The sequence below is a fragment of the Dipodomys spectabilis genome, unplaced genomic scaffold (genome assembly GCF_019054845.1).
Source record: "Dipodomys spectabilis isolate Male_0828 unplaced genomic scaffold, ASM1905484v1 ptg000125l, whole genome shotgun sequence".
Classification (NCBI taxonomy): domain Eukaryota; kingdom Metazoa; phylum Chordata; class Mammalia; order Rodentia; family Heteromyidae; genus Dipodomys; species Dipodomys spectabilis.
The window spans coordinates 11078834-11105710 of NW_024870802.1; the positions used below are offsets into that span (position 1 = coordinate 11078834).

The 26877-nt window shown below is 49.5% G+C and overlaps 3 protein-coding genes across 4 annotated transcripts in view; 1 reads left to right on the forward strand and 2 right to left on the reverse strand.

Annotated features, from left to right (window-relative positions):
• Window positions 1-13945, reverse strand: part of Mfsd13a (major facilitator superfamily domain containing 13A) — a 36420-nt gene extending 22475 nt beyond the window's left edge. The window contains exon 1 of the mRNA XM_042689240.1: window positions 13907-13945. The gene's annotated coding sequence lies outside the window, so the exon portion shown is untranslated. The remainder of the gene's footprint in view (window positions 1-13906) is intronic.
• A 2222-nt stretch (window positions 13946-16167) lies between these two features.
• On the forward strand, window positions 16168-23193 carry Cuedc2 (CUE domain containing 2). Of its 2 annotated transcripts, none has more exons than XM_042689242.1 (9): window positions 16168-16299; window positions 21248-21334; window positions 21658-21801; window positions 21892-21953; window positions 22040-22167; window positions 22254-22433; window positions 22574-22635; window positions 22717-22777; window positions 22861-23193. In XM_042689242.1, the coding sequence occupies exons 2-9, from the start codon at window positions 21261-21263 to the stop codon at window positions 23005-23007; spliced, it is 858 nt and encodes a 285-aa protein (XP_042545176.1). In that variant the 5' UTR covers window positions 16168-16299; window positions 21248-21260; the 3' UTR covers window positions 23008-23193. The 2 variants fall into 2 exon arrangements, with proteins under 2 accessions (XP_042545176.1, XP_042545177.1); XM_042689243.1 differs by having other exon boundaries at window positions 22094-22167.
• Window positions 23194-23294: 101 nt separating this feature from the next.
• On the reverse strand, window positions 23295-26560 carry Fbxl15 (F-box and leucine rich repeat protein 15). Its single transcript, XM_042689241.1, has 4 exons — window positions 26258-26560; window positions 25960-26113; window positions 25148-25653; window positions 23295-23630 (listed from the first exon to the last, which is right to left on the reverse strand). The coding sequence occupies exons 1-4, from the start codon at window positions 26296-26298 to the stop codon at window positions 23441-23443; spliced, it is 891 nt and encodes a 296-aa protein (XP_042545175.1). The 5' UTR covers window positions 26299-26560; the 3' UTR covers window positions 23295-23440.
• Between the last annotated feature and the right edge of the window lie 317 nt (window positions 26561-26877).

Consider the following 26877-nt stretch of genomic DNA (forward strand, 5'->3'; position numbering starts at 1 on the left):
AGAGGGTGCTGGAAAGTGCTAGGGTGGAAAAAGGGCCTGGATTGTTAACTCCCTCCTTCTCCCCCCACCGTCCATCCATTACCTGATCACCTCTGCCCTAAGCCATTAGAGCCATAACCACCCTCAGCTTGCAAAGAAAAGTTAATAAATGAGTGAAGTCAAATATACCGTGCAACGCCACTTTTCAGTTTGGAAGTGGTGGTGGTTCTTTTGCCGCCGGTATAAAGGGAGCTTTTACACAGATGTTGTAGGGAGTGTGTGTACGTGTGAAGTTGCCCCCTGGAGAATGGGGGTGCAGTCCGACTCCCTCACTCCCAACTTGTGTGCAGACTGACACTTCTAGACTTTCCTGGTACTGCTTTTGCAGTATAGTAGGGATGATTGTGAGGAGCATCTGAGACCTAGATTTCGGTGGCCTCTGACAGTTTCTAGCCAAGTACCTTTAACTTCACTGAGCCTATTTCTTCAGCTACCTTAAAGTTAGAATGAATGTCTTGTGTTTGTGCGCCCTCGCAATCCTGGAGCTTAAAACACAAGGCCTAGGTGATGTCGCTGAGCTAGTGCTCTACCACTTGAGCCACTGCTCCAGCTTTTGGGTGGTGAAAAAGGTCTCATAGGCTTTCCTACCAGAGCTGGGTTCAAACCAAGGTCCTTAGCTCTCAGCCTCCTGAGTGTCTACTATTAAAAGCATGAACCAGGGGCTGGGAAGGTGGCTCAGTGGTAGAGTGCTTGTCTTATATGAATGAGGCCCTGAGTTCAATTTCTCAGCACCATATAAACAGAAAAAGGCGGAAGTGGTACTGTGGCTCAAGTGGAAGAGCTGAGGGACAGTGCCCAGGGCCAGAATTAAAGCCCCACAACTGACACACACACACACACACACACACACAAACAGAACAAAAAAAGCATGAACCAACAGTGCCTAGTTTTTGAACATCTTTTCTTGTCTCCCAATTCTTGCTAACACTCTAAATTGTTAGAATCAGGCAATATATCCAGTTATAACTATGGATCACAAGAGCTGATGCACAGGCTGTAGAAAATTGGCCCCTCTGGAATTGCTTTCACTGAACATCCATCTGTAATTGGCCAATAGCTACTTGGGCCTACAGGTAAGTTATTGAACTTGTAGACTACCTCAGAGGCTGTGATTATGAGCCTCATAGAGAAGTTCTCTCAAACCTCAGCACTGAACAAGGTATTCCTCCAATTCAGTAGTTTGCTCTTATTTTTTAAGCTCCAGGGACCCCCCAACTGATCATATTTTTTTTTTGTCTTTTCCCTGGTTTCCAAATGGTTCAGAGCCAAATTTGCATAGCAACTTTTGGAAAAATCTAGATTCTGAACTCTACCTCTGGTTTCATATTTTCCTTTTAAAATAAAAAAAAATGGTCTTTAATAATACAAATATAGACTAGGCACCGGTGGCTCACGCCTGTAATCCTAGCTACTCAAGAGGCTGAGATCTGAGGATCAAAGTTCAAAGCCAGCCCAGGCAGGAAAGTCCATGAGACTCTTATCTCCAATTAACCACCAGAAAACCAGAAGTGGTGCTGTGGCTCAAGTGGTAGGGTGTTCACCTTGAGATGAAGAGCTCAGGGACAGTGCCTAGGCCCAAAGTTCAAGTCCCACAACCAACAGAAAAAAATAATAATATAAATATAAAATTTTGTTTACTTATACAACTATAAGGAGATTTGGATTAAGCCATTAGAATTTACCTTAACTGTATTTTTTTTTTTTTGTCTTTTCTTTTTTGGTACTGGGGATGAAACCCAGGACATTGTACTTGCTAGGCACTTGCTTTGCAACTAAGCTACAACCAGCCCTGGAACTTACTTTAAAAAATAAAGCAGGGTCGGGCTGGGAAGGTGGCTCAGTGGTGTAGAGCCCTTGCCTTGCATGCCTGAGGCCCTGGGTTCGATTTCTCAGCACCACATAAGCAAAAAGAAAAAAAGCTGGAAGTGGCGCTGTGGCTCAAGTGGTAGAGCGCTAGCCTTGAGCTGAAGAGCTGAGGAACAGCGCCCAGGCCCAGAGCTCAGGTCCCACGACCAGACCCAAAAAATAAATAAATAAATAAAAAGAAAATAAAGCAGGGTTGGGAAAGTGGCGCAGTGGTAGAGTGCTTGCCTAGCATGTATGAAGCCCTGGGTTCGATTCCACAGTACCACTTACACAGAAAAAGCCAGAAGTGGTGCTGTGGCTTAAGTGGTAGAGTGCTAGCCTTGAACAAAAGAAGTTCAGGGACATTGCCCAGGCCCTGAGTTCACAAGCCCCAAGACTGGTAAAATAAATAAATAATAAGTTATGGAAACAGCCCAGATGCCCTTCAGTTGATTAGTGGATCTGAAAAAAATGTGGTGTCTATACACAATAGAATTTTACACAGCCATTAGAAAGAATAATATGCCGGGGCTGGGAAGGTGGCTCAGTGGTAGAGTGCTTGCCTTGCATGCATGAGGCCCTGGGTTCGATTCCTCAGCACCACATAAGCAGAAAAAGCTGGAAGTGGTGCTGTGGCTCAAGTGGTAGAGCACTAGCCTTGAGCTGAAGAGCTGAGGGACAGTGCCCAGGCCCAGAGTTCAGGCACCATGACTGGCAAAAAAAAAAAAAAAAAATATGTCATTTGCAAGGAAATGTGGACCTAAAACAAATCATTTTAATGGAGGTAAGCCAAGCTCAGAGAGACAAATGGCAGAAATGTTTTCTCTCATACTCAGAAGCTACATCTAAAATACTGGGACATAATAAATTATACAGGTCACACACAGTAAGACCAAAGGAGGATACTCTTAAGAGGGGAACAGAAAGCCACAATGCCTATGTGCATTTGATCATACAAAATAATATTTATTGAAATGAACTCAGAAAATGAAAACAAGAGTTTTTTTTTTTCTTTTTTGCTGTTTTTGTTTTCCTTTTTGTTCTGTTTGTTATATATGTCTTTGGGAGTATAAGGGGAAGCCCAGAAATGGAGAGGCAAAGGGTAAACAAATGCAGCAATGGTATTCAGTGGACACTATATTGATAATGAACTATACAACTTGTGGGTGGGGGTGGGAGGGAAAAACTGAGAGAGCAAAGGAAGGGGTAACATTGCCCCAAAAGAAATGTGCTCCTTCCTTCCTCCCTTCCTTTCTTTCTGTCTGTCTTTCTTTCTTTCTTTTTTTCTCTCTTTCTTTCTTTTTTGTTTTTGCCAGGCTTGGGCTTGAATTCAGGGCCTATGCCCAAGCTTCTTTTGCTCAAGGCTAGCACTCTACCACTTGAGCCATAGCACCACTTCTGGCTTTTTCTGTTTATGTGTGCATAAACTAGCGCATGCTAGGCAAGCACTCCACCACTAAGCCACATTCCCAGCCCCAAGAAATGTACTCTTGACCTCACCTATGCAACTGTAACCCCTCTGTACATTACTTTTATTATAACATCTTTAAAATTTAAATCACAAGCCGGGCGCTGGTGGCTCACGCCTGTAATCCTAGCTACTCAGGAGGCTGAGATCTGAGGATCGCGGTTCAAAGCCAGCCCGGGCAGGAGAGACCGTGAGACTCCTATCTCCAATAAACCACCAGAAAACCAGAAGTGGCGCTGTAGCTCAAGTGGTAGAGCGCTCACCTTGAGCTGAAGAGCTGAGGGACAGCGCCCAGGCCCAGAGTTCAAGCCCCATGACCGACAAAAAAAAAAAAACCCACAAACAAAAGGTAGTAAGATTATGAATTATTTCGTTCTACTTTCTCTAATTTCCAACATCTTAGGTAATATGCTTCACTTTCTTTATAAATTAAAAATTACACAAAAAAACAAAACTACAAGACGACTGAACCCAAAGATTTCCCTTTCATAGTACCAAATACTATAAGACCCCCGAGACCTCAGACTCCAAAGGTAAAACAGCGCTGTCCATGTTAATTTGTCCTGTCTTTTGTCTGTTTTACTTTCATTTTCCTTTGTGAGGACAGCTGCTCTGATTTGTAAAGGGTTGTCGAAGCGGACGCGCTTGCACGACAACCCTCGAGGAACTGGGAGACGTCCCAGATCCTCTTGTGGGGTGGGGGTCCTTGGAACCCCACCGTGTGGGGCAGGACCCGGGTCCTTGGAACCTGGCTGTGTGAATTGGGGGGCGGCAGTTGGTTCGGTGTTGGGTCGAAACTGACCAAGAGGGCCTCCTAACCAAGGCCCAACTTGCCCACTGTGGGTCTGCTCCTTCTGCTGTGGGCCGTGGGTGTGGAACCCTGTCATAACAGGAGTCAGCGGACCAATTCGGGAGATCTCCACTTTGTAAGCTTTTTTTTTTTTGGAACTGTCAGGCCTGCGTGAAACCATGGGCAACACTCCATCTAGCCCCCTAGACTTACAAAAAGAAACTAAGAAAGAGAAAAAGAAATTGTACCCCCTGGTTTTTCAGGGAGATAACTTGGAAGAAGAAATGTTTCCTCCCCCATACTCCCCTTCCAGGTTCCTTCTGCTGAGCCTGAGAATGATCAAGAGGAGGAGGGAGCTACAGAACCAGCAGCCGAACCCTGGGCACCTGCCCTTAAAGTTTCTGAGGGGCCAGTCACTCGACGACACTGTGGGATCAGCCCCCCTTCTAGTGCAGCTGTTTTTCCCTAATGCACCGTAGGTCCTGTGGATGCAGATGGTCAACAGCAACTCCAATATTGGACATTTTCTACCAGTGATCTATACAATTGTCGCACCCAAAATGCCCCCTTTTCTGAGAAACCCCAGGATTTAATTTGTTTGCTTGAAACTATTCTCTCTACTCATCAGCCCACTTGGGATGATTGTAGTCAGCTTTTACAGGTCCTTTTTACCACAGAAGAGAGATCGTATCCGAGAGGTGGCCCCACAGGAGCGCCCATAACGGATCCTGCCCTGATCGCTGCCCATTTTCCTGAGATCCAACCAACATGGGACTACACTACGGTTGAAGGTAGGGAGTGACTCCTTGTCTACTGCCAGGCTCTGTTGGCAGGTCTCAAGGCGGCGGCTCACCGACCTACTAATATGACCAAAGTTTATGATGGGAGGAAGTGAAAGTCCAGCAGCATATCTTGAGTGGCTCATGGAAGCTTTTAGTCAATATACCCGGTATGATCTTGAGACCCAGGAGTCAGCTCAGATGATTGTTTGCCTATATAAATCAAGCTGCACCAGACATAAAGCGAAAGTTGCAGGCTCTAGACAGACTTGGTGAAAAGTCTATTAGGGATCTAGTAGCCTCAGCAGAAAAGGGTTACAATAAGAGAGAGACAGGGGCTGGGAAGGTGGCTCAGTGGTAGAGTGCTTGCCTCGCACACATGAGGCCCTGGGTTCGATTCCTCATCACCACATAAGCAAAAAGTAAAAAAGCCGGAAGTGGCGCTGTGGCTCAAGTGGTAGAGTGCTGGCCTTGAGCTGAAGAGCTGAGGGACAGCGCCCAGACCCAGAGTTCAGGCCCCACGACTGGAACCAAAAAAATAATAATAATAAGAGAGAGACAGAGGAGCAAAGACAGGAAAGGGAGGACAGAGAATGTGAAATTGAGGGCTGGGAAGGTGGCTCAGCGGTAGAGTGCATGCCTTGCAAGCATGAGGCCCTGGGTTCTATTCCTCAGCACCACATAAACAGAAAAAGCCGGAAGTGATGCTGTGGCTCCAGTGGTAGAGCACTAGCCTTGAGCTGAAGAGCTGAGGGACAATGCCCAGGCCCAGAGTTCAGGCCTCATGGCTGGCAAAAAAAAAAAGAATGTGAAATTGAGCGTGAAAAGAGAGACCGGGCCAAGGAAAAGAGGCCAAACTTGTTGGACTCTCCACTATCGCATGCTGAGTATACCTGGTTCACAGACAGTAGCAGTTTCATTTGAGATGGAAAAAGGTACATGGGTGCAGCAGTCACCAGGGACACTGAGAAAGTGTGGGCAGAAGCACTCCCCCAGGGAACGTCTGCACAAAGAGCAGAACTAGTGGCACTAACAAAAGCCCTACAGATGGGAAAAGGGAAGAAACTAAACATTTACACGGATATTCGGTATGCTTTTGCCACTGTGCATGTCCATGGAGCCATTTACCAAGAAAGGGGGCTGCTGAGAGCTGAGGTAAAGACTATTAAAAACAAACAAGAAATTTTAAGCCTCATCCGGGCCATATGGGAACCAGCAAATATTGCCATTATACACTGCCCTGGCCATCAAAAGGGAACTGATTCTATAACCAAAGGAAATAACTTGGCCATCAGGCAGCTAAGGAGGCAGCCCTCCAGCCCAGAGCGGAAGTACTGACTCTAGCAGACCCAGGGCCATGAGCTTTGCCTCCTGAGCCTCAGTACTCCCAAGAAGACTTGGAGTGGATAAGGAAAATTCCCATGGTCTATAAACCCCCGGGCAGAGAAGAAAATAAAGACTGGTAGAAAACTGGTGAGGGGAAACTTATCTTGCCACAAAGATTGGGCAAGGGGATTCTTAAGAGAATCCATTGGGTCTCTCACATGGGAACCCGAAGAATGCAGGACTTGCTCCAACACTCAGAAGTAAAAATTAGGCAAGGAAATCAACTCACTGAGAACATTGTTAAAAATTGTAAAGCCTGTCAGCTCATCAATGCCCCCAATCAGCCGGTTACAAAAGGATCTCACTTCTGTGGAGATAGGTCAGGTGTATATTGGGAAGTAGACGTCACAGAAATTAAAACTGGAAATTTGGATATAAATATTTGCTAGTTTTTGTAGACACCTTTTTTTTTTTTTGGTTCCGGTTGTGGGGCCTGAACTCTGGGTCTGGGCGCTGTCCCTCAGCTCTTCAGCCCAAGGCTAGCACTCCACCACTTGAGCCACAGCGCCACTTCCGGCTTTTTTTTCTTTTTGCTTATGTGGTGCTGAAAAATCGAACCCAGGGCCTCGAGCATGCAAGGCAAGCGCTCTACCACTGAGCCACCTTCCCAGCCCTGTAGACACCTTTTCAGGATGCGTTGAAGCCTACTCAACAAAGCATGAGACTGTGAACATCCTGACTAAGAAGATCCTGGAAGAAATCCTACCCAGGTATAGCTTCCCATCCACCATCCGGTCGGACAGTGGACCGGCCTTTGTCTCAAAAGTAAGTCAGGGATAGCCGCGGCACTGGGGACAGATTGGAAATTGCACTGTGCTTATAGACCCCAGAGTTCAGGGCAGGTAGAAAGAATGAAACGGACTCTAAAAGAGACCTTAACTAAATAGGCCTTGGAGACTGGCGCAGACTGGGTATCACTCCTTCCTTTTGCCCTGTTTAGAATAAGAAATTCACCCTATCGGCTTGTCTTTACTCCTTTTGAAATAATGTATGGACACCCTCCTCCCATTATCCCTAGCCTTCAGACTGAATTGCTTGCTGATTTGGATGATACTGAATTTCTGTGTAAGCTTGACTATTTACAACTGGTGCATAAGAGTATGTGGCCCCAGCTTAGAGCATTATATGATTCTGCTTCTATTCCTACCCCCCCCCACCATTTGTTTAAATGAGGGGACTGGAGGTTTGTTCGAAGGCACAACTTGAGATCTCTGGAACCACGGTGGAAGGGACCTTACATGGTGCTACTGGCTACACCTACTGCCCTTAAGGTGGACAGCATTGCTGCTTGGATCCACTGCTCCCACGCCAGACAGCTGACCCCTTTGCCCTGGACAACCGTGGGGAAACATGGGAAGTCTCCAAGCATCCTACCCAACCACTCTGCATATGCCTCAAGAAAAGAAAAATGAACTGATTGTTATTGGTATTGTTGTTTAATAGTATGGCTAAGGTCAGAGAGGGACTATACCCGTTCAAGATCGAAAGCTGTTGGAGTTTAGTTTTGGGCCGGAGCCACAAGATTGTGTCTCAGAACCATAAGTCAAGGAGGGGAATTAAGGGTTAAAGTACTTGAGGCAGTGACCATTTGTTGCTTGTTTCAGAGCAGAGCAACACGTGGTGCTAAACCACCTGGTTGTGTGCCTTTATAAGACCTGGAAATCCTTAGCTTGGGTTTCTCCTCCTGGGCTCCGCTGTGTCGGAGTGTAGGACGAGGCCCGAGCTGCAGCCCGTTTAAATAAAACCTTAAAACAGCTGTAGAGTCTGACTCTCCGTGGTCTTCTTGGTGGGGGTCCTATGACCTAGGCATAACACAGGAAACTCTGTGAGACTCTTATCTCCAATAAACCACTAGAAAACCGGAAGTGGTACTGTCGCTCAAGCGGTAGAGCACTGGCCTTGAGCTGAAGAGCACAGGGACAGTGCCCAAGCCCTGAGTTCAAGCCCCACAACTGACAAAAAAAAATTTTTTTAAGATATAGATTACTAACAAATATGTAAAAATCTTAAATACAAATACAATATAAGAATGGATTTCAAAGAGTTGGTCTTCATGAAACTTCATTAGCACATACAGATGACATTGGTAAGGGCTGACTTCTTCCTATATGACCCAGTCTTCCTGTCCCCTGGATATTCTGTACCAAACAAGAAGATTCCATGGTACAAGGTTATGACACATGGTCTATTCTTTTTTTTGTTGGTCATGGGACTTGAACTTGGGGCTTGGGGGGCTGTCCCTGAGCTTTTTTGCTCAAGGCTAGCACTCTACCACTTTGAGTCACACCACCACTCCCAGTTTTCTGGTGATTGGATTATTAGAGGTAAAAGTCTCATGGACTTTTCTGCCCAGGCTGGCTTTGAAGTATGATCCTCAGATCTCAGCCTTCTGCGTAGTATTACAGGTGTGAGTACCTGTCTTCGGACATATATGATCTTATGCTAAGATTTCTGCTCTTCTTGATTTTAGTTCCCAAATATTCCTGTTTCTTTCTGTGTTTGCCCAATTAAATCTCAAAACTACTCTGACCTGAGAAATTGATCAAATTGAAACCCTTTAGGCCTATAACAGCACTGGTATGGAGATGAGCGGGAATTAAATAGGACATAAGCTGGTTGCACCATCCCCAAAGACTTATTGTGAAGCTGCCTGTTCAATATAGGTCAAGGAAATAATATGGTTACTTACAAGTTTAATTTGGATATGGAATCTCAAAACTCAAAAAACACTCTCAATTGCTCCTTTCCAACCAGGAAGGAGGTGTGGTTCATGGAAGCAGCTGGGAATAGTAATCTTTTTTTTCTAGTTCAAAGGCTTGAACTCTCAGCCTGGGTGCTGTCCCTGGGCTCTTTTTGCCAAGGCTAGGACTCTGTCACTCAAGTCACATCACTACTTCCCACTTTTTCTGTGATTAGTTGGAGATAGGAGATCTCAGGGACTTTCCTGAATGGGCTGGCTTGGAACCCCAATCTTCAGATCTCAGCCTCCTGAGTAGCTAGGATTACAGGAGTGTGCCCATCTTATTTCATTTTTTTTTGCGGGGGTGGGGGGGGGTGGGGAGGGAGGAATCAGTCATGGGGCTCTTCAGCTCAAGGCTAATGCTCTATCACTTTGAGCCAAGCAACACTTCTGGTTTTCTCGTGGTTAATTGGAGATAAGAGTTTCATGAACTGGCTTTGAATCACAATCTTCAGATCTCAGCCTCCTGAGTAGCTAGGATTACAGGCATGAGCCTCTGGCACCCAGCTTATTTCATTTTTAACATTATTGTACTATTACTATTTATTGGTAGTACTTTTGTTTGAACTTAGGCCCTTGGATTTGCTAGGTAGTCACTCTAATGTTGAGCCATAACTCCAGCCCGTTTTTGTATTTGTTTTTTCCTGTGTGCTTGTCCTATGGCTTGAACACAGGGTCTGGTGTTGTCCCTCAGATTCTGTGCTCAAGGCTAGTACTCTACCACCTGACTTCAGACATGAGCCACCAGTGCCCAGCTTGTACTGGTTATATATATATAGAGAACCAGTATATATATATAAAATTTGTGCTGGTTGTGGGGCTGAACTCAGGGCCTAAGGGTTGACCCTGAGCTCCTTTTTATTTATTTATTTGGTTATGGGGCCTGCATTCTGGGCTTGGGCGCTGTCCCTCAGCTCTTCAGCTCAAGGCTAGCGCTCTACCACTAGAGAGTCAGTCCCACTTCTGGCTTTTTCTGCTTATGTGGTGCTGAGGAATCGAACCCAGGGCCTCATGCATGCAAGGCAAGCACTCTACCACTGAGCCATCTTCCCAGCCCCACCCTGAGCTCCTTTTGCTCAAGGCTGGCATTCTAGCCAGACATCAAATTCTAGATTTTTTTGGGTAGTTTATTGGAAATAAAAGATTCATGGCCTTTCTTGCACAGGCTGGCTTTGAACTGTGATCCTCAGATCTCAGCCTCCTGAGTAGTTAGGATTACAGGTTTAAGCCACTGGCACCCAGCTGTAATGTTATTTTTGAGATAGGGTCTCACTTCCTGCCCGGGAATATAAATGGACCACGAACCTCCTATTTTTTAACTAGGGTAGTTGGCATGACAGATTCCATGCCCAGCTTCTTCTAAGGAAATGGAGTTTTGTGGGCTTTTCTTCCCAGGTTGTCATGGAACCACAGACATCAGATCTCAATCTCCCATGTTGCTAGATGACAGGCATGAGTCCTGGCATCTAGCAATTTATTTTTCAATTTAAAGATGATCATGCAGGCCTGGGAATGTGACTTAGTGGTAGAGTGCTTGCCTAATATGCATGAAGCCCTGATTTGAATCCTCAATACCACATAATCAGAAAAAGCCAGAAGTGGTGCTGTGGCTCAAGTGGTAGAGTGCTAGCCTAGAGCAAAAGAAGCTCAGGGACAGCACCTAGGACTGGGAAAAAAAATTCATGCCTATAATCCAGAAGGCTGAAATCTAATGATCAAGGTTCAAAACCAGCCTGGGAAGACAAATCTGAGACTCTTATCTCCAATTAAGCAGCAAAAGCCAAAACGGAGGTGTGGCTCAAGTGATAGAGCACTAACCTTTATTGGAAAAGCCAAGTGAGACTGAGAGGCCCTGAATTCAAACCCTATTCCCCAAGTAAAGCAGAACATACAGACACTAATCATACAGAGAAGAAAGAGGAGGAAAGAAGAGCCAGGCAAGGCATGATGAAGTCCCAAGCTCTATGCATTGAAAGTTGCCTTCTTTTCTCATCAGACCTATGGTGTCCACAAGATGCCAGGGCAGTATTCTGGGTATTGGAGCTACAGCAGAAAGCCAAGCAAGTTCCCTCTCATGGAGGCTAGCAGAGGAGGAGATCAACAACAAACAAACAGGCGAATGTATGATTGTATCAGCCTGAACTATGTGGTGGGTGAGAGTTACAGAAGTCTTCCTCTTCACCTAAAGATCATCCACTGTACCTGGTGAAAAAAAGCAGTCATAAGACTCTACGAGGGCTGGGAAGGTGGCTCAGTGGTAGAGTGTTTGCCTCGATTGCATGAGGCCCTGGGTTCGATTCCCCTATACCACATAAGCAGAAAAAGCCAGAAGTGGCACTGTGGCTCAAGTGGTAGAGCACTAGCCTTGAGCTGAAGTGCTGAGGGACAGTGCTCAGGCCCAGAGTTCAGGCCCCACGACCGACAAAAAAAAAAAAAAAAAGACTTTAAGACCAGTGTCCTTTTCCTGTGATTTGGAAGGAAAGTTACAATTAAATGAGGTTTGAGATGAAGCCAGATTCTTCAAGGCCTTGAAGCCATGTTGACAATTTTGGTTCTTATTCTTAGTGGGTGAAGGTTTATAAACAGGGGAAGAGAATAGCCATTGTGGGAATGAAGCAATTAGAAAGCTTTTGAAACAATACATGCCAGGGGTCTTACTGTTCATCCACTCCAACCCCTTCAGTTTACTAGTGTAAATAATATCAGGAAACCAGTCAGAGAGAAGTAGTAGGGGTTGGGAAGGTGGCTCAGTGGTAGAGTGCTTGCCTTGCATGCATGAAGCGCTGAATTCAAGCCTCAGGACTAGAAAAAAAAAAGTTTCTGTATGCTGGTAACAAAGCCTTCTCAAATCCCCCCCCCCCCTTTTTTTTTTTTGGGTCCTGTCATGAGGCCTGAACTCTGGGCCTGGGTGCTGTCCCTCAGCTCTTCAGCTCGAGGCTAGTGCTCTACCACTTGAGCCACAGCACCACTTCCAGTTTTCTAGTGGTTAATTGGAGATAAGTCCCATGGACTTTTCTGCTTGGGCTGATTTCAAACCACCATCCTCAGATCTCAGCCTCCTGAGTAGGTAGGATTACAGGCATGAGCCACCAGTACCCAGCTTTAATTATTGTTTCTATTTTCAGATAAGGAAACTGAGACCATAGAAGTTAAAAACTTCCAAGGTTATTCAGAGAGAATGTGTCTAATGTGCCTTGACATGTGGGTTAGATTGCCTCTTCACACCTGAAACACATGTAACAAGATGCAAGGACCATTTATTGAGGAGCCACTATGTAAAGAACACTGGGTTAGGGGACTGGGAAGGTGGCTTAGTGGTAGAGCACTTGCCTTGCATGCCTGAGGCCCTGGGTTCGATTCCCCAGCACCACATAAGCAAAAAGAAAAAAAAGCCGGAAGTGGTGCTGTGGCTCAAGTGGTAGAGCGCTAGCCTTGAACTGAAGAGCTGAGGGACAGCGCTCAGACCCAGAGTTCAGGCCCCACGACGGGCCCACCCCCCCCCCCAAAAAAAAAAAGAACACTGGGTTAGAGGCTACCAGGGTAGGAGGCTCCTGAGTCCAGCCCCATTGGAGATTATAAGGAATTTATGCATTATTCAGATTATTGAGAGAAGCTTTGCAAGATGTAGAGCACTCCTGCAGACAGTGATGGGAAAGAGGCTTCCAAAATGAGTTGAGGAGGGACCAGCCAATATAACAGCAGGAGCAGGAAAGTAGCAAGGTCTTAGGGGAGAGCAGATTTGACCAGGCCGCAATGGAAGACTAAAGGCCATATCATGCAAGACCATTAGAGTAATGAGATTTGGGGAGAAGAGTAGCCCAAGTCAAAGTTGTTAATAAAAAGAGAAAGCTTCGGGGCTGGGAAGGTGGCTCAGTGGTAGAGCGCTTGCCTTGCATGCATGAGGCCCTGGGTTCGATTCCTCAGCACCACATAAGCAAAAAGAAAAAAAGCCGGAAGTGGTGCTGTGGCTCAAGTGGTAGAGCGCTAGCCTTGAGCTGAAGAGCTGAGGGACAGCGCCCAGGCCCTGAGTGCAGAGAAAGCTTCAGCCTGGGTTCCTGGAGGAGCAATTTTGTTGAGATGGTAATAAGCTATCAGTTTCTCCAAGACCTTTATTGATGGTACAGCTCAGCCGGGCACTAGAACTGAATTCCTAGGGCATTGCTAAAGCTCACGGCCTATGGAATTCAGTTCTCAGAGCCAGGTGGCCAACGTTCCCTCATTGGACACTGCCTTCCTGGGCTTCCTTCTATGATGTTCTCCATATTTCCTGAATGAACAAGTTGAATCTCAGGATGAATCCTGGGGTCTCAGACTACTTCCTTTCTCAGGGGGAGAGGAGAAGAGACTGAGTTGGGATTAGGGAACCATAGGTAGGGAAATGGGCAAGGTACTGGAATAGGCCATGAGAGGAGAGGGCTCAGGGAGAAGACCAGGACTTGGTCTCCCAGACACAGGGCATTGTAGGCCTGTCACCTCCCAGCAAGATGTATTCCTTATGGATACAAATATAGGGCTAGATGACTGAGGGCCTGGGGAAAGAAAGGTATCTCTCTGCAGACTAAGAGCCTTCCTGAGCCAGATAAGATGGGATTTCCCAAGACATCAGGAGTGCCAGCTCTGAAAAATCTTCAAAGTTCCTCACGTGAATGAAAATATTAAGCGTCTGAAGCTGAATGGAGAAGAATGAGTACTCTGAAACACACTTTCATTTTCTAGAAAGTCAAATCAAGGTCTAAATGCTGTCTTCACTCAAAGGGCAGACCTGCAGCCTGTCCCTGCAGAGGGACACAGCCAAGCCACAGACTCAGGGGTCACTCTACCCCTACTCTGCTGAATCCAGAGAAAGGGGAAGTACTTACCCACGATGCCTTCCTCTGGTGCTCCTAGGGCTGGATCTGCAATAATGTGCTTTGTGGTGCTCCTTAAATAGGCCCCCACCCAGCGCCAGCACCCCCGCCCCCACATGGACTCTTCTGAGAAAGGAGGAAGGTGTGGGAGGGCCAGGCACCCTGCCCAGGAGAGCCCTTTTTGACCTCAAGCCAGAGCAAGGACCACTCCTCCTCTTCCAAGTGTTTGCTTCTTCGTCTCATGTCTGTGACTGCCTTTCCCACCCCTGAGATCAGTACCCCACTGCTTTCTCTGCTCTTAAATGCCCTCAAACATCGGTCCAGATCCTGAATTCAAGCACAATTCCTTGTTTTGAGGCTGAGTCATAGGGGAATTGATAGAAACACTTCAGCAGTCTTTCCCTAGCTTTTTTTCAGCTCAGGAGACCCCCATATGGATACTAACTGCAAAAGTCAGCTGAGAAAATTGATGAGAGCAGGCCAAACTGCACCCACCCCTGTCCCCTGGTGTAGCTTTAGGTGGCATTCAAAGGACAGGTGGATTCTCCCACCTTGGGGAAGCAAAGACTGAAATCTAAGAGTACATTCCAGGAAGGTTAGGTTGGGGCCACTGTGGAATTCTGAGCAAGGCAGAAGTTCCCTGGAACTCTACTGTATGACTAGTGTCTGTAGTGGTCCTTCTCTTCAGTAAGGTTTCTATTCTCACCCCCAACAGCACTGACCCCTGCTACACAAACTTGAGTGTCCCTGGAGTTTGAGCTGAAAATGGAGGGGCTTCCCCCTGAGAGATCTTTCCCATCACCCTTCCCTCAAAATTCAGGGAAGTTCTTTCTGACATCCTGCTACATCAGCTGCCATCCAAGAAACAGGAGATGGGGAAGGGAAACAGCACAGTGTTAGGGTATGATTGTGAGAGTCAGAAGGAGAGGCAGCTATACTGAAGAAACCTGAATGTTCCGGGAATGGGGTTGGTAACTAATGAAGAGTCATTGGTATTGTGCAATGGCCAGCTGGGGAGGAGGAAAGGGGACCAGAAGGGGAGAGCTGGCAGAGGCCTGGATCAGGATGGCCCCTTCCCTGGGGCCTACCTGGCCAGAGTTCAAAGTGGCTGTCACCCCACCCCTCATTAACCCCGATAGCGCCAGCCTGGCAACCACAGTGGTTTTATGGGAGAAGCCAAGCCAAAATGGGTCCCTCCCTCCTCCTTTTCCTTCCCTCTGCCCAGCAGCAACAACCTGATCTCTGAAAACCCAGGACCCAGCTCCAGGTGGAGGTTGGGAGCCTGCCGTGAGGAATGGGAGATCCTATCTATCTTCACACTGCTCCAGTCTTTAGAGGACAGGACTGGACGAAAAGGGAGAGGATGAAACTTTCTCCCTTAGACTATGATCTCAGCCAAAAGCTATGGCTTTTGGGTTCCCGTGCTCTCTACATGGGGAACATTGAAAGGGGGCTCATCCTTGCCGACTGAGATGGGCTAGTTTGTCCTTGAAGAGGACGCTTTCCTTCTTACCCATTTTGGGGTTCTCAGGAAGGGAGAGTTGTGGGCTTCCCCAGGGCAGTCCCAGAAAGCTGAGGCAGGAGGAACAGAAACAGGAAGCTGAGGCCTTGCTGGGTGCAACAGTCCTGTCCTAGAATCCCAGCATGGGCACAGGGCACAGGGGCTGGGGGTGGAGGTGGTTTGAAGGTTGTCCCGGATCTGGGCTCAGGTAGATCCTTACCTCTGGCAATTGCTATACTTTTCTTTCCCAAGACATGGGGGAGGCATCCTGCCAAGGGCACAGACGGGGTGAAGGGAGGGGGTGGCAGCTCCCCCCCAGCTCACAGAAGGAGAGGGCTTGACCGCCTGGACCGACTGTGAAGGGGGAGACAACTAGACTCGGGAAGGGTTAGCATTAGCCTCCCTAACAGCAAGAACATCGGGTCTGGCAGGAGGGCTACTAGATCCAACCAAGGAGTCAAGGTAGTGTGTGGAAAGGCAAGACAGAGAAATCTACAGGACTTCAGGAATAGCCATCATGAGGGTGAGGAAGCAAGACGGGAAGCTACTAGGTTCTTTCGTGTTCAAATACCGAAAGACTTTGTTCCCACGCGGTCTAGAAGGAACTGAGCGGGAATATAATGCCAGACGCCCGCTTTCACTCCACCCACTGGCGGGAACCTCACGCCTCCTTACCCTCAACAAAAATGGCTGCCGTAGGAGCTTCTCCCAAAGCCCTGTGACATTTGGGAATGGGACCCGAAGTCCCGCCCCATTGTGGGCAATTTGCCCTTCCCAAAGATGGCCGCTGCGGCGCTTCTGGGAAAGAACCGCTCTGGGCCCCGCCTTTGATCTCGTTGGTTGGGCTGTGGGGATGAGAACTGCACCGCGCGGGACAAGTCGCCGTCGGCGCCGGACAGAGCAGGTGATTTCCCCTCCAGCCTCTCGGCTTAGGGCTAGGAGGGTCGCGGAGAGCGCTGACCCCGGGTACCTGTTCTGTGTGTGTTCCCCCATGGTACACCCACTCCTCCCGGGAGCCTGCCGGACCCCCATCTCTGATTCTAGTGGCCTGCATCAGGGCACATCTAGTTTCCTCAGGCCTGCCTGTCATGTGTCCTCAGGGCCGCAACCACATCCCTGTGCTCTCGGGCTCACTATTCTGGAAGGGTGCCCTGCTAGCGGCTTTAGGGCCACAAGGATCGGCTATCATCCCACTTCTTGTGCTCCACCTTCTTGGGTTTGTGCTCCTTCCCGACTAGATGGTGGAATCTCTTGTGCTCCTTGTTCCCCGTTATGTCCTTGGTGCCAGACTTGGAGATCAGGGGAAATGGTATTTGGGAGGCCTTCATTTATGGGTCTAGGATCCCAGGAGCAGAGCTTTCTAAGGGATGGGAGAAGTAGAGATGGCCTCTATACTAGACCCCTTGCACCCTGGGCACCCAGGAAGCCCTAACACAGATTCTCAGGATTCCTCCTCCTACATGGCCTGCTCTCCCATCTACTTTGAGCATCTCTCCACTCCAACAGAGCAGCATGATTCTTTTTTTTTTTTCCAGTCATGGGGCCTGAACTCTGGGCCTGGGCGCTGACCCTCAGCTCTTCAGCTCAAAGCTAGCGCTCTACCACTTGAGCCACAGCGCCACTTCTGGCTTTTTTTCTTTTTGCTTATGTGGTGCTGAGGAATCGAACCCAGGGCCTTAGGCATGCAAGGCAAGCGCTCTACCACTGAGCCACCTTCCTAGCCCGAGCAGCATGATTCTTAACTTGAAGAAGGTCCCTGTAGAGCATCTGGAGGGTGCAGGCCTGTGCTTGGCCCTTGGGAGACTCTCAGACCAGTTGTGGGCAGTGAGGATAGAGTATCAGGCTTGGCAGCAGAGAGGAAGTGAGTCCTTCGGAATGAGATTTGGGGAGGCAGAGGAACAATGTTATGAGCAGGAAGAATGGTATGACCAAAGATTCTGAAATAGGCAAGACAGCAGGCCAGGCAGAAGAGACCATGCAGGTCTCTACCACACTGTTGGCATCATCCGAGTAGTGTGGTAAGTTAACAGGAGTCTGGAGCCAGGCTGCTTGGGTGTGAATCTTCCAGTAACCTACTTGCCCTGTGACCTTGGGCAAGTTATTTAACCTTTCAGTGCCTCCAAGTCCTTTCAGGTATAATGGGGATAATATTAGTATCCCTAATTCTCACATGTAAAGTGCTTTAAACTGCCTGGTAAACACTATGTAAATTTCTTTATTTCTTTCCTTTTCTTTCTTTCCTCCTCCCCCTCCCCTCCCCCTCTCCCTCCCCCCCCCCTCTTCTCCTCCTCCTCCTCCTTCTTCTTCTTCTGTGCTGGTATGGGGGCTTCAATTCAAGGGCTCAAACTTTTTTTTTTTTGTCAGTCATGGGCCTGAACTCTTGGCCTGGGTGCTATCCCTCAGCTTTTCAGCTCAAGGCTAGTGCTCAACCACTTGAGCCACAGCGCCACTTCTGGCTTTTTCTGCTTATGTTGTGCTGAGGAATTGAACCCAGAGCCTCATGCATGCAAGGCAAGCACTCTACCACTGAGCCACCTTCCCAGCCCCAAGGGCTCAAACTCTTGTTTGGCTTTTTTGCTCAAGGCTGGTACTCTACCACTTGAGTCATGCCTCCACTTCTGGCTTTTTGTTGGTTAACTGAAGATAAGAATCTCATGTAGCCGGGCGCTGGTGGCTCACGCCTGTAATCCTAGCTACTCAGGAGGCTGAGATCTGAGGATCGCGGTTCAAAGCCAGCCCGGGCAGGAGAGACTGTGAGACTCCTATCTCCAATAAACCACCAGAAAAGGGGAAGTGGCACTGTAGCTCAAGTGGTAGAGCACTTGCCTTGAGCTGAAGAGCTGAAGGACAGCGCCCAGGCCCAGAGTTCAAGCCCCACGACCGACAAAAAAAAAAAAAAGAATCTCATGTATTATTCTGCCTGGGTTGGCTTCCACCCACAATCCTCAGATCTACCCTCTTGAATAGCTAGTATTACAGGTGTAAACAACCAGCATTGGCTTGATAGTCATGTTTTCTTAGGTGATCCCTGACTTGGAGCATCCAAGAAATAATGGGGTATGCAGGGTACTGGTGGCTCACACCTGTAATCCTAGCTGCTCAGGAGGCTGAGATCTGAGGATCTTGCTACAAAGCCAGCCTGGGCAGGAATGTCCTGAGATTTTTATCTCCAATTAACCACCAGAAAACCGGAAGTGTTGCTGTGGTTCAAGAGGTAGAGTTCACCTTGAACTGAGGAGCTCAGGGACAGGGTCCAGACCCAGAGGAAGAGGAAAGATGGGGTCTTAGTATACAAGCCAGCACAAAAATTCCAGGGAAGGGCTGGGAATGTGGCTCAGTGATAAGAGTGGTTGCCTAGCATGCATGAAGCCCTGGGTTCGATTACTCAGTACCACAAACACAGAAAAAGCTGGAAGTTGCGCTGTAGCTCAAGTGATAGAGTGCTAGCCTTGAACAAAAAGAAGCTTAGGGACAGTGCCCAGGCTCTGGTTCAAGCCCTGGGACTGCCCCTCCCCCCAAAAAAAGTACAGGGAAGAAGACTCTCCCTCCCCCCATCCCATGGTCCTGGAGCTCAAGCTCAGGGCCTGGGTACTGTCCCTGAGCTTTTTGCTCAAGGCTAGAGCTCTACCACTTAAGCTAAAGCACTGCTTCCAGTTTTTTGGTGGTAAATTAGAGATAAGTCTCATGGGCTTTCCTGGGCTGACTTTGAACCACCATCCTCAGATCTCAGCCTCCTGAGTAGGTAGGATTACAGGTATGAGCCACCAGCACCTGGCTTTGTGAGACTCTTTTTCTCCAACTAATCACCAAAATAAAATCCAGAAGTGGTGCTAGAGCTCAAATGGTATAATGCTAGTCTTGAGCAAAAAGGAGCTAGGGTTCAAGCCCAGGACTGGCAAAAGAGAAAAAGAAAAATGACCTTGGGAAAATGTCACTTTGGTATATGTAAAGTATGAAGTGCCTGCAGAGTATCCACACAGCAGTGTCAGGGAGGTAGAGGAACACGTTTGTAGCTTAAGAGAATGAGACTGGCCTACAGGATTTGGGAATTGTGAACATAACATTGGTGCCAAAGGATGTGGGGCCAGGTGAGATCTTCCAGACTGAGAGCACGAGAGTGAAGAAATAGGAGCTGTGAGCTTTAGCAGGGTGGCAGGAAAGAAATAGCCAGAAAGGTAAGACACCAGAAGGGTGCAGATAGGAGTGAAGGAGGGTAAAATCGAGGGTAATTGACAAGTGTCAGGTTTGACAACTGAGTGAGTAGTGTCAGTCCGGGAGATGTTTGTAGATGGGAGGTGCTTTTGAGCCTTCTAAATGGGAATATGAGCTGACATTTTGGCCAATGGTGCCTAGCCATTCCTTACCACAGTGTACATTCCTGACTCTCAGATATAGACTTTGGGGAGTCAAAAACATATAGGGTGAAATAAGTCAAATATTTGCCCAGCACTCAATACAGGCATTTTCCTAGGTGCTAGGGCTATACCTGTGAACAGGACCCTGCCTTCTGCTCTTGCAGCAAACACTATCTAGGGGAGGACAGACATCAGACAGATTAACATAGAAGGGGTTAGGAAGTGTGGAAAACACCTTTGTTTTTGGTTGCACATAGAACTTGAACTCTGGGCCTGAGCACTGTCCCTGAGTTCTTCAGCTCAAGGTGAGTGCTCTACCACTTGAGCCACAGTGCCACTTCCATTTTTTTTTTCTGGTAGTCAATTGTAGACAAGAGTCTCATGGAGCTGGGTGCCGGTGGCTCAAGCCTGTAATCCTAGCTACTCAAGAGGCTGAGATCTAAGGATCACGGTTCAAAGCCAGGCTGGGCAGGAAAGTCTGTGAGACTCTTATCTCCAGTAAACCACTAGAAAACCAAAAGTGACACTGTGCCTCAAGTGGTAGAGTGCTAACCTTGAGCTGAAGAGCTGAGGGACAGCACCCAGGCCCAGAGTTCAGGCCCCCACGACTGACACACAGGCTTTCCTGCCTGGGCTGGCTTTGAAATGCAATCCTCAGATTTCAGCCTCCTGAGTAGCTAGGATTACAGGCGTGAGCCACCAGCTCCCAGCTTGGAAAACACTATAGGTATCTTAGTCAGGAAATGTCTCTCTAAGGAGGAAACATTTGAGTAGAATCTTGAAGATATCGATGGGGTATAGGCAGGAAGACAGCAGACAGGGAAGAGCAGGAGGAACAGCCAGAGGGCTGGGAGCAGGAGTGGAGTAAGCAAGGGGGGAATGATGAAGTTGGGAGCCTGATCTTAGGCTCAGAGGCTGGAAAGTCTTCTAAAACAGCCCTGGATGCTGGAAGGACAGGAAGTAGCAGAAGAGAATCAGAACAAACCTTTCCCTTCCATATAGGCCCCAGAGCCAGGGGGGAAAAGCAACCTTTTGTGCAGAGGGTGAGTGGCTTCTTCTGGGTGGAGGAAGGGAAATGCTAGATCTTGAGCTCTGCTCCTTCAGAGAGGGGTCTGGACAATGGCTCCCTTGTGATTTGACTTGGGGGCCAAGTGGCCCTCTTAGTGACAAGATTCTTTAGCCACGAGGCATGTGACCCTAAGGCCTTGGCTCCTTGTTCTAGGGTCTGGCTGGCTGCTGGGGAGTGGGATGGAGGTGGAGAGGTGGGGAGGGGGCCACTGCCCTCTGGAGACAGTGCCCAGGCCTGTCTTGAGTTGGAAGAGGCGGAGGTGGGTGGCAGAGGGAGTTGAGGCTGTGCTTGGGGGAACTGGCAGGACAACCATCAATAGAGGGTCCCACCCCTGGCTGGGAGGGAGGAGCTAAAGCCCTGGGGCCCAGTAAGCAGAGACAAGCAGAAGAAGACCTGGCAATCCTTTTGTCTGTCTTGTGTCCCTTCAGAAGAGGAGAGAGCATGGAGTTGGAAAGGATTGTCAGTGCAGCTCTCCTTACCTTTGTCCAGACACACCTCCCAGAGGCCGACCTCAGGTAGGAACACCAAGAAGGGCCTTACTAGGCCCAGAGTTGTTACTGCCAGGCAGAAGTATGGGCAGCTAATAAAAAGACTGATAGAAGTACTCAGCCCTGGCTGTTTCAGAAGTGAGGAGGATTGATTTTAATCTGGTGAGATGAATTTACCTCTCATCTTGCCCTTGTTCCTTTCACTGGACAGATGGAAACCCAAACTGAGGGAGTGGGGGAGAGGGGATACTCTGGCCTCAAGGATTGAGGTTTGATTAATGGAGTGTCTAGGTGGGCTGCTGGAAATATCCAGTGACTTATCCAGGGTTTGTTCTGTCCTCTTCCTGCAGTGGCTTGGATGAGGTCATTTTCTCCTATGTGCTTGGCGTCCTGGAGGACCTGGGACCTTTAGGCCCCTCAGAAGAGAACTTCGATATGGAGGCCTTCATTGAGATGATGGAGGCCTATGTGCCTGGCTTTGCCCACATCCCTAAGTAAGGCCTGGCGGGGACCAAAAGGAGGGTCTTGGCTGGTTGGAGGATGGACTAGACAGAGTAGTCTTCTCATGACCTTTTTCCTTTCAGAGGCACAATAGGGGACATGATGCAGAAGCTGTCAGTACAGCTGAGTGATGCCAGGAACAAAGGTGAGTCTGGTGCTCTGGCACTTGGGAGATTCATAGCCCATCCCCCAAAGTCCTAGCAAACCTGATGCCCTCTCTGCCTCTTTAAGAGAACCTACACCCACAGAGCTCCTATGTCCAAAGTCAGGTGTCTATCTCTCCAGAGCCCTTGCAGCAGCCGGAAGAATGCAATGAAGATACCAGGTCTCCTGCTGCAGCTGGGGATATCCAAAATGAGGTAGTGGGGGGGGGGGGGTACCAGTGAGGAGCCTTGGGAATGGGAAAGGAAGAAGTGGGGCCTCTTGTCAACATTTGTATCCACAGGCGGCTGGCAATGAGGAGGAGCTGTTGCCAGGGGTGGATGTGCTCCTGGAAGTGTTCCCTACCTGTTCAATGGAGCAAGCTCAATGGGTGCTGGCCAAAGCGCGAGGGGACTTGGAAGAAGCTGTGCAGATACTGGTAGAGGGCAAGGAAGGGCCTCCAGGCTGGGATGGCCCCAATCAGGTATCCTGTCCTGGCCCTGGCTCCCAGCCATGTGGCCTCAGCTACAGTCAATCTTGATATTAAATCCACACTCCTTCCTATCCCTATCTGTTTCCCTTGCTGGTGCCACTGGGTCTAGCTTAAGCTTCCCCTCTCTTCAGGACCTACCCAGGCGTCTCCGAGGCCCCCAAAAGGATGAGTTGAAATCCTTCATTCTTCAGAAGTGAGTCTGGACTGGGCTGGGCTGAACCCTAGAGGGTCTTCCTTGGGGTGGCAGGAGCTTCACCCAGCCAGTTTTTGGCAGGTACATGATGGTGGATAGCGCAGAGGATCAGAAGATTCACCGACCCATGGTTCCTAAGGAGGTCAGTGGGCTGGGATTGCTGATGACGTGGAGTTGGGAGGTTGGCTTCTGGCTTCTGTTGCTCACTGCCTGATTGTCCAACAGGCTCCCAAGAAGCTGATCCGATACATCGACAACCAGGTAGTAAGCACTAAAGGGGAGCGATTCAAAGATGTTCGGAACCCTGAGGCTGAAGAGATGAAGGCCACATACATCAACCTCAAGCCAGCCAGGAAGTACCGCTTCCACTGAGGCACTTGCCGGACTCTGCCTGAGCCTTCCAGATCCTAGAGGTCTGCAAGAGCTGACTCCTCCACAGAGGGGCTTCCCTTACCTCTGACCCCCTTCTCTGAATACCCTACTTCCTGGCTCCATAGTGTTGTCCTACTCTTGGAGCTGCCTCCACAGGCACAGTAAAGTGGCTCAGGGAAGGTGTGAGCTCTCTCTGGTCATTTCTGCTTCAGGGTTGGGATACTATGCCTATCTGACCTTATTTCTCCAACCTCACATCCCCTGTCACCAATGGCAGACCAGCCAAAAGAGGGCAAAAAGCTCTTTATTTGAAGTTTCAGGGTAGGCAAGATACTGGTCTCTTCCAACAGGTCCCCACAGTTTAATTTCCTACAGCTCAGTGTTAGGCCTCAGCCACACAGTCCAGCTGTGCACCCACCGGCAGAAGGTTGTATCAGACCTGCAGGTTGACAAAGGGTGCGAAGCCTGCCATGTCCTGCAGCAGCACCAGGGCCTGGTGCAGTGGTGGTTCCACGTCGATGTCCACACCCCGCTTCCTCAAGCGGCTCAGGCTGGGCTCGGCCACATGGTGGCAGTGCCGTACCCTCAGAGAGCGCAGCGCTGGGCAGTATTCTGCCAATGTCCTGAGGGGAGGAGTGAGGTAAAGCTAAGAGGCCAGCCTCCACACTCCGGAAGGGTCCAGCCTCACTCAGTCTCTGGCTGCCTCCAGCCAATTCCAGTTTAGGGCATACTTTCTCTTGTTTCTTAGAGGGATCCTGCTCTTAGTTCCACCCATGACTGCAGGATTTTCCTCCTCTTGAAGAAATTCAAGAAATAGGCTTCCTATGTACAATTGCCCAATGTGTAAATATTGGTTCAAAAATTTAAAAACTAGCTGAGTCCAAGTGTCTCATGCCTGTAATGTTAGCTACTCAGAAGGCTGAGACTAGCCAGGTGCTGGTGGTTCACGCCTGTAATCTTAGTTACTCAGGAGACTGAGATCTGAGGATCACAGTTCATAGCCAGCCCCAGATACTCTTATCTCCAATAAACCACTAGAAAACTGGAAGTGGCGCTGCGGCTCAAGCAGTAGAACACTTGCCTTAAGCTGAAGAGCTTAGGGGCAGCGCCCAAGTCCAGAGTTCAAGCCCCACGGCCAAAAAAAAAAAAAAGGCTGAGACTTGAGGATCGAGGTTCAAAGCCAGCTGGGACAAGAAAATTCGTGAGACTCTTAACTCCAACTAATGACAAAAAAAAGTCGGAAGTGGTGCTATGACAAGTGGTAGAGTGCTAACATTGAGTAAAAAGAGCTCAAGGACAGCTCCCAGGCTCAGAGTTAAGTCCCAAGACCGACCAAAAAAAAAAACTTTCGGGACTGGGACTGTGGCTTAGTTGTAGAGTGCTTGCCTTGCACGCATGAGGCACTAGGTTCCATTCCTCAGCACCATATAAACAGAAAAAGCTAGCCGGGCGCTGGTGGCTCACGCCTGTAATCCTAGCTACTCAGGAGGCTGAGACCTGAGGATCGCGGTTCAAAGCCAGCCCAGGCAGGAGAGACCGTGAGACTCTTATCTCCAATAAACCACCAGAAAACTGGAAGTGGCGCTGTAGCTCAAGTGGTAGAGCGCTCGCCTTGAGCTGAAGAGCTGAGGGACAGCGCCCAGGCCCAGAGTTCAAGCCCCACGACCGACAAAAAAAAAAAAAAGAAAAATCTGGAAGTGGCACTATGGCTAAGTGGTAGAAAGCTTACCTTGAGCTGAAGAGCTGAGGGACAGCGCCCAGGCATAGTTCAAGCCCCATCACACACACAGTTTAAAAACTGAACTCTAGGCTGGGAATATGGCTTAGTGGTAGAGTGCTTGCCTAGCATGCAATGAAGGCCTGGGTTCGATTCCTCAGTACCACATACACAGAAAAAGCCAGAAGTGGTGCTGTGGCTCAAGTGGTAGAGTGCTAGCCTTGAGCAAAAGAAGCTCAGGGACAGTGCCCAGGCCCAGGACTGGAAAAAAACAAAAAAACTGAACCCTTGCTTAGATAGTCCTAGAGTTTCTGTTCTTAGTGCATAGCGTGTGGTGACTACAGCCAGTTCCTACCTAACACCAGGGGGGCTGAACGGCTTCTTCCCCACCCCCACCCCTACCTCCCCCGCCGGCCCAGGCACCTGATGCTATCGCTTCCTACTCGGAGGCAGCCAGTGAGGTCGAGGTGCTCTAGTTTCGGGCAGTTCCGAGCTAATTCCTGGACTGCGGCATCGCCAACGTTGGCGTTGACCGCCAGCGAGAGGCTGCGGAGGCCTGCACCTCGCCTCTGCGCCAGGTACACGATGGCTTCGTCCTTGAGCTGCCGGCAGGCAGTGAGATCCAGCTCCTCCAGGGCGGGGCAGCGGTCGGCTAGGCCACGTAACGCCAACCCGTCCACCCAGTCACAGTGCGCAAGCGACAGGCGTTGCAGACGGGGGCAGCCCCCAGCCAGCATCCGAAGGGCATGGCGGCTCAGTTGCCCGCAGCCAGCCAGCGACACGTTCCGCAGCTGCGGATTCCGCGCCAGTACCGGCACCAGGTCTTCGTCCGATAGCCATTCGTGACACGGAGCCAACGCCAGCTCCTGCAGCAATTCTGTGTCCCGAAGTAACCGGACCAATGCGGCCCGTGGGATCTGCGGACCCACCTGCAGGCAGAGAGGCACCGGGACAGACACTACCTATCCACCCCGAAGTTTTCCTACTCTTGGGGCTGGCCACCTGCCCTCCCCACAGAGCCTCCGTGGCCCCTTGGAGCAGCCACTCCAGTATTCGCCCTTTTGGAGTACTCCATGCTGTGTGGATCGCTTCTCCTGCAGCCCGAATGGGGAAGGACTTGCAGTGGAGCCGGGGGCTGCACCAGAAGCTGCACAGGGGTGGTACCCCGATGGGACACCCCGATGGGACCGGGCTCCACCCCCCTCCACTCACCCCCACCCCCACCCCCCGCTCACCTGAGCAGCGTCAAAACGGCGCAGCCCGGCCAGATGCAGCTGCACTAGCGCCCGGAAGGCCCTGCTGACGCGCTGCAGCCGGAGCAGCTGGCACAGCGGGACGCGGTTCAGGACGTGTGGGAGCAGCACATCTTCCCAGGGCAGGTCCAGGAGCCTGCGGGTGAAGGGGCAGCACTGACATCACCGAGACGCTATTACCTGCGAGGCTGCCTCTCAAGAGGGGCCCTCAGGCCCAGCACGAGCTCAGCTCGTTTCCTCAGAGTCTCTTCTCTCACTTGGCCCCTCCAGTGCTCGGTACCTGACGGCTCCGGGTTCTTGCTCCCCTCCGGACAGCTCCATTGGTGGCTCCTTCGATTCTCTACTGCGCCTGCGCAGTAGGATCTCGCTTTGGCCTTGGAGCGCCTGCGGCGAGCCCGCCTCTTCTACCGTAGAGACAGACCGATTCAATCGAGTGCCGTGTCACTAATGGTTCTATCTGAAAGCTTCCCAGCAGGGCCCCTAAACGGAGGCAGAACACACTAGTGGTGTAACATCAGATCTCGCCTTTTCAGCCACAGAGTTCGAAGCCTGAGTCTTGGAGAAGCAATGCTGAAGACTGGTTTCTGTCTTCGTGGTGGGCCAGTGGCCGCCTCTAAGTGATGGGAGGAGCTAGCGGAACCAAAAGCAGGAGGGGCGGAGCCAGAACTCTAGGTTACTGAGGGCCTTCCTCCAGCCTGCGGTGGCGTTTAGCGACTTACGAAAAACGGAAAGAAACTAGACTCTTAATGTTAGGCATGCAGCGCAGCCTCATGGAAGAACGAATAGGTGCAGCCTTTTCTTCTCATCAAACTTTGACTTTCCATCCTAGCTAATTGTGAAGTACAGACTTATCTTTCCTCTTCCATTTTCAGGACAGGGCTGGATCAGGTTTGTGCCTGG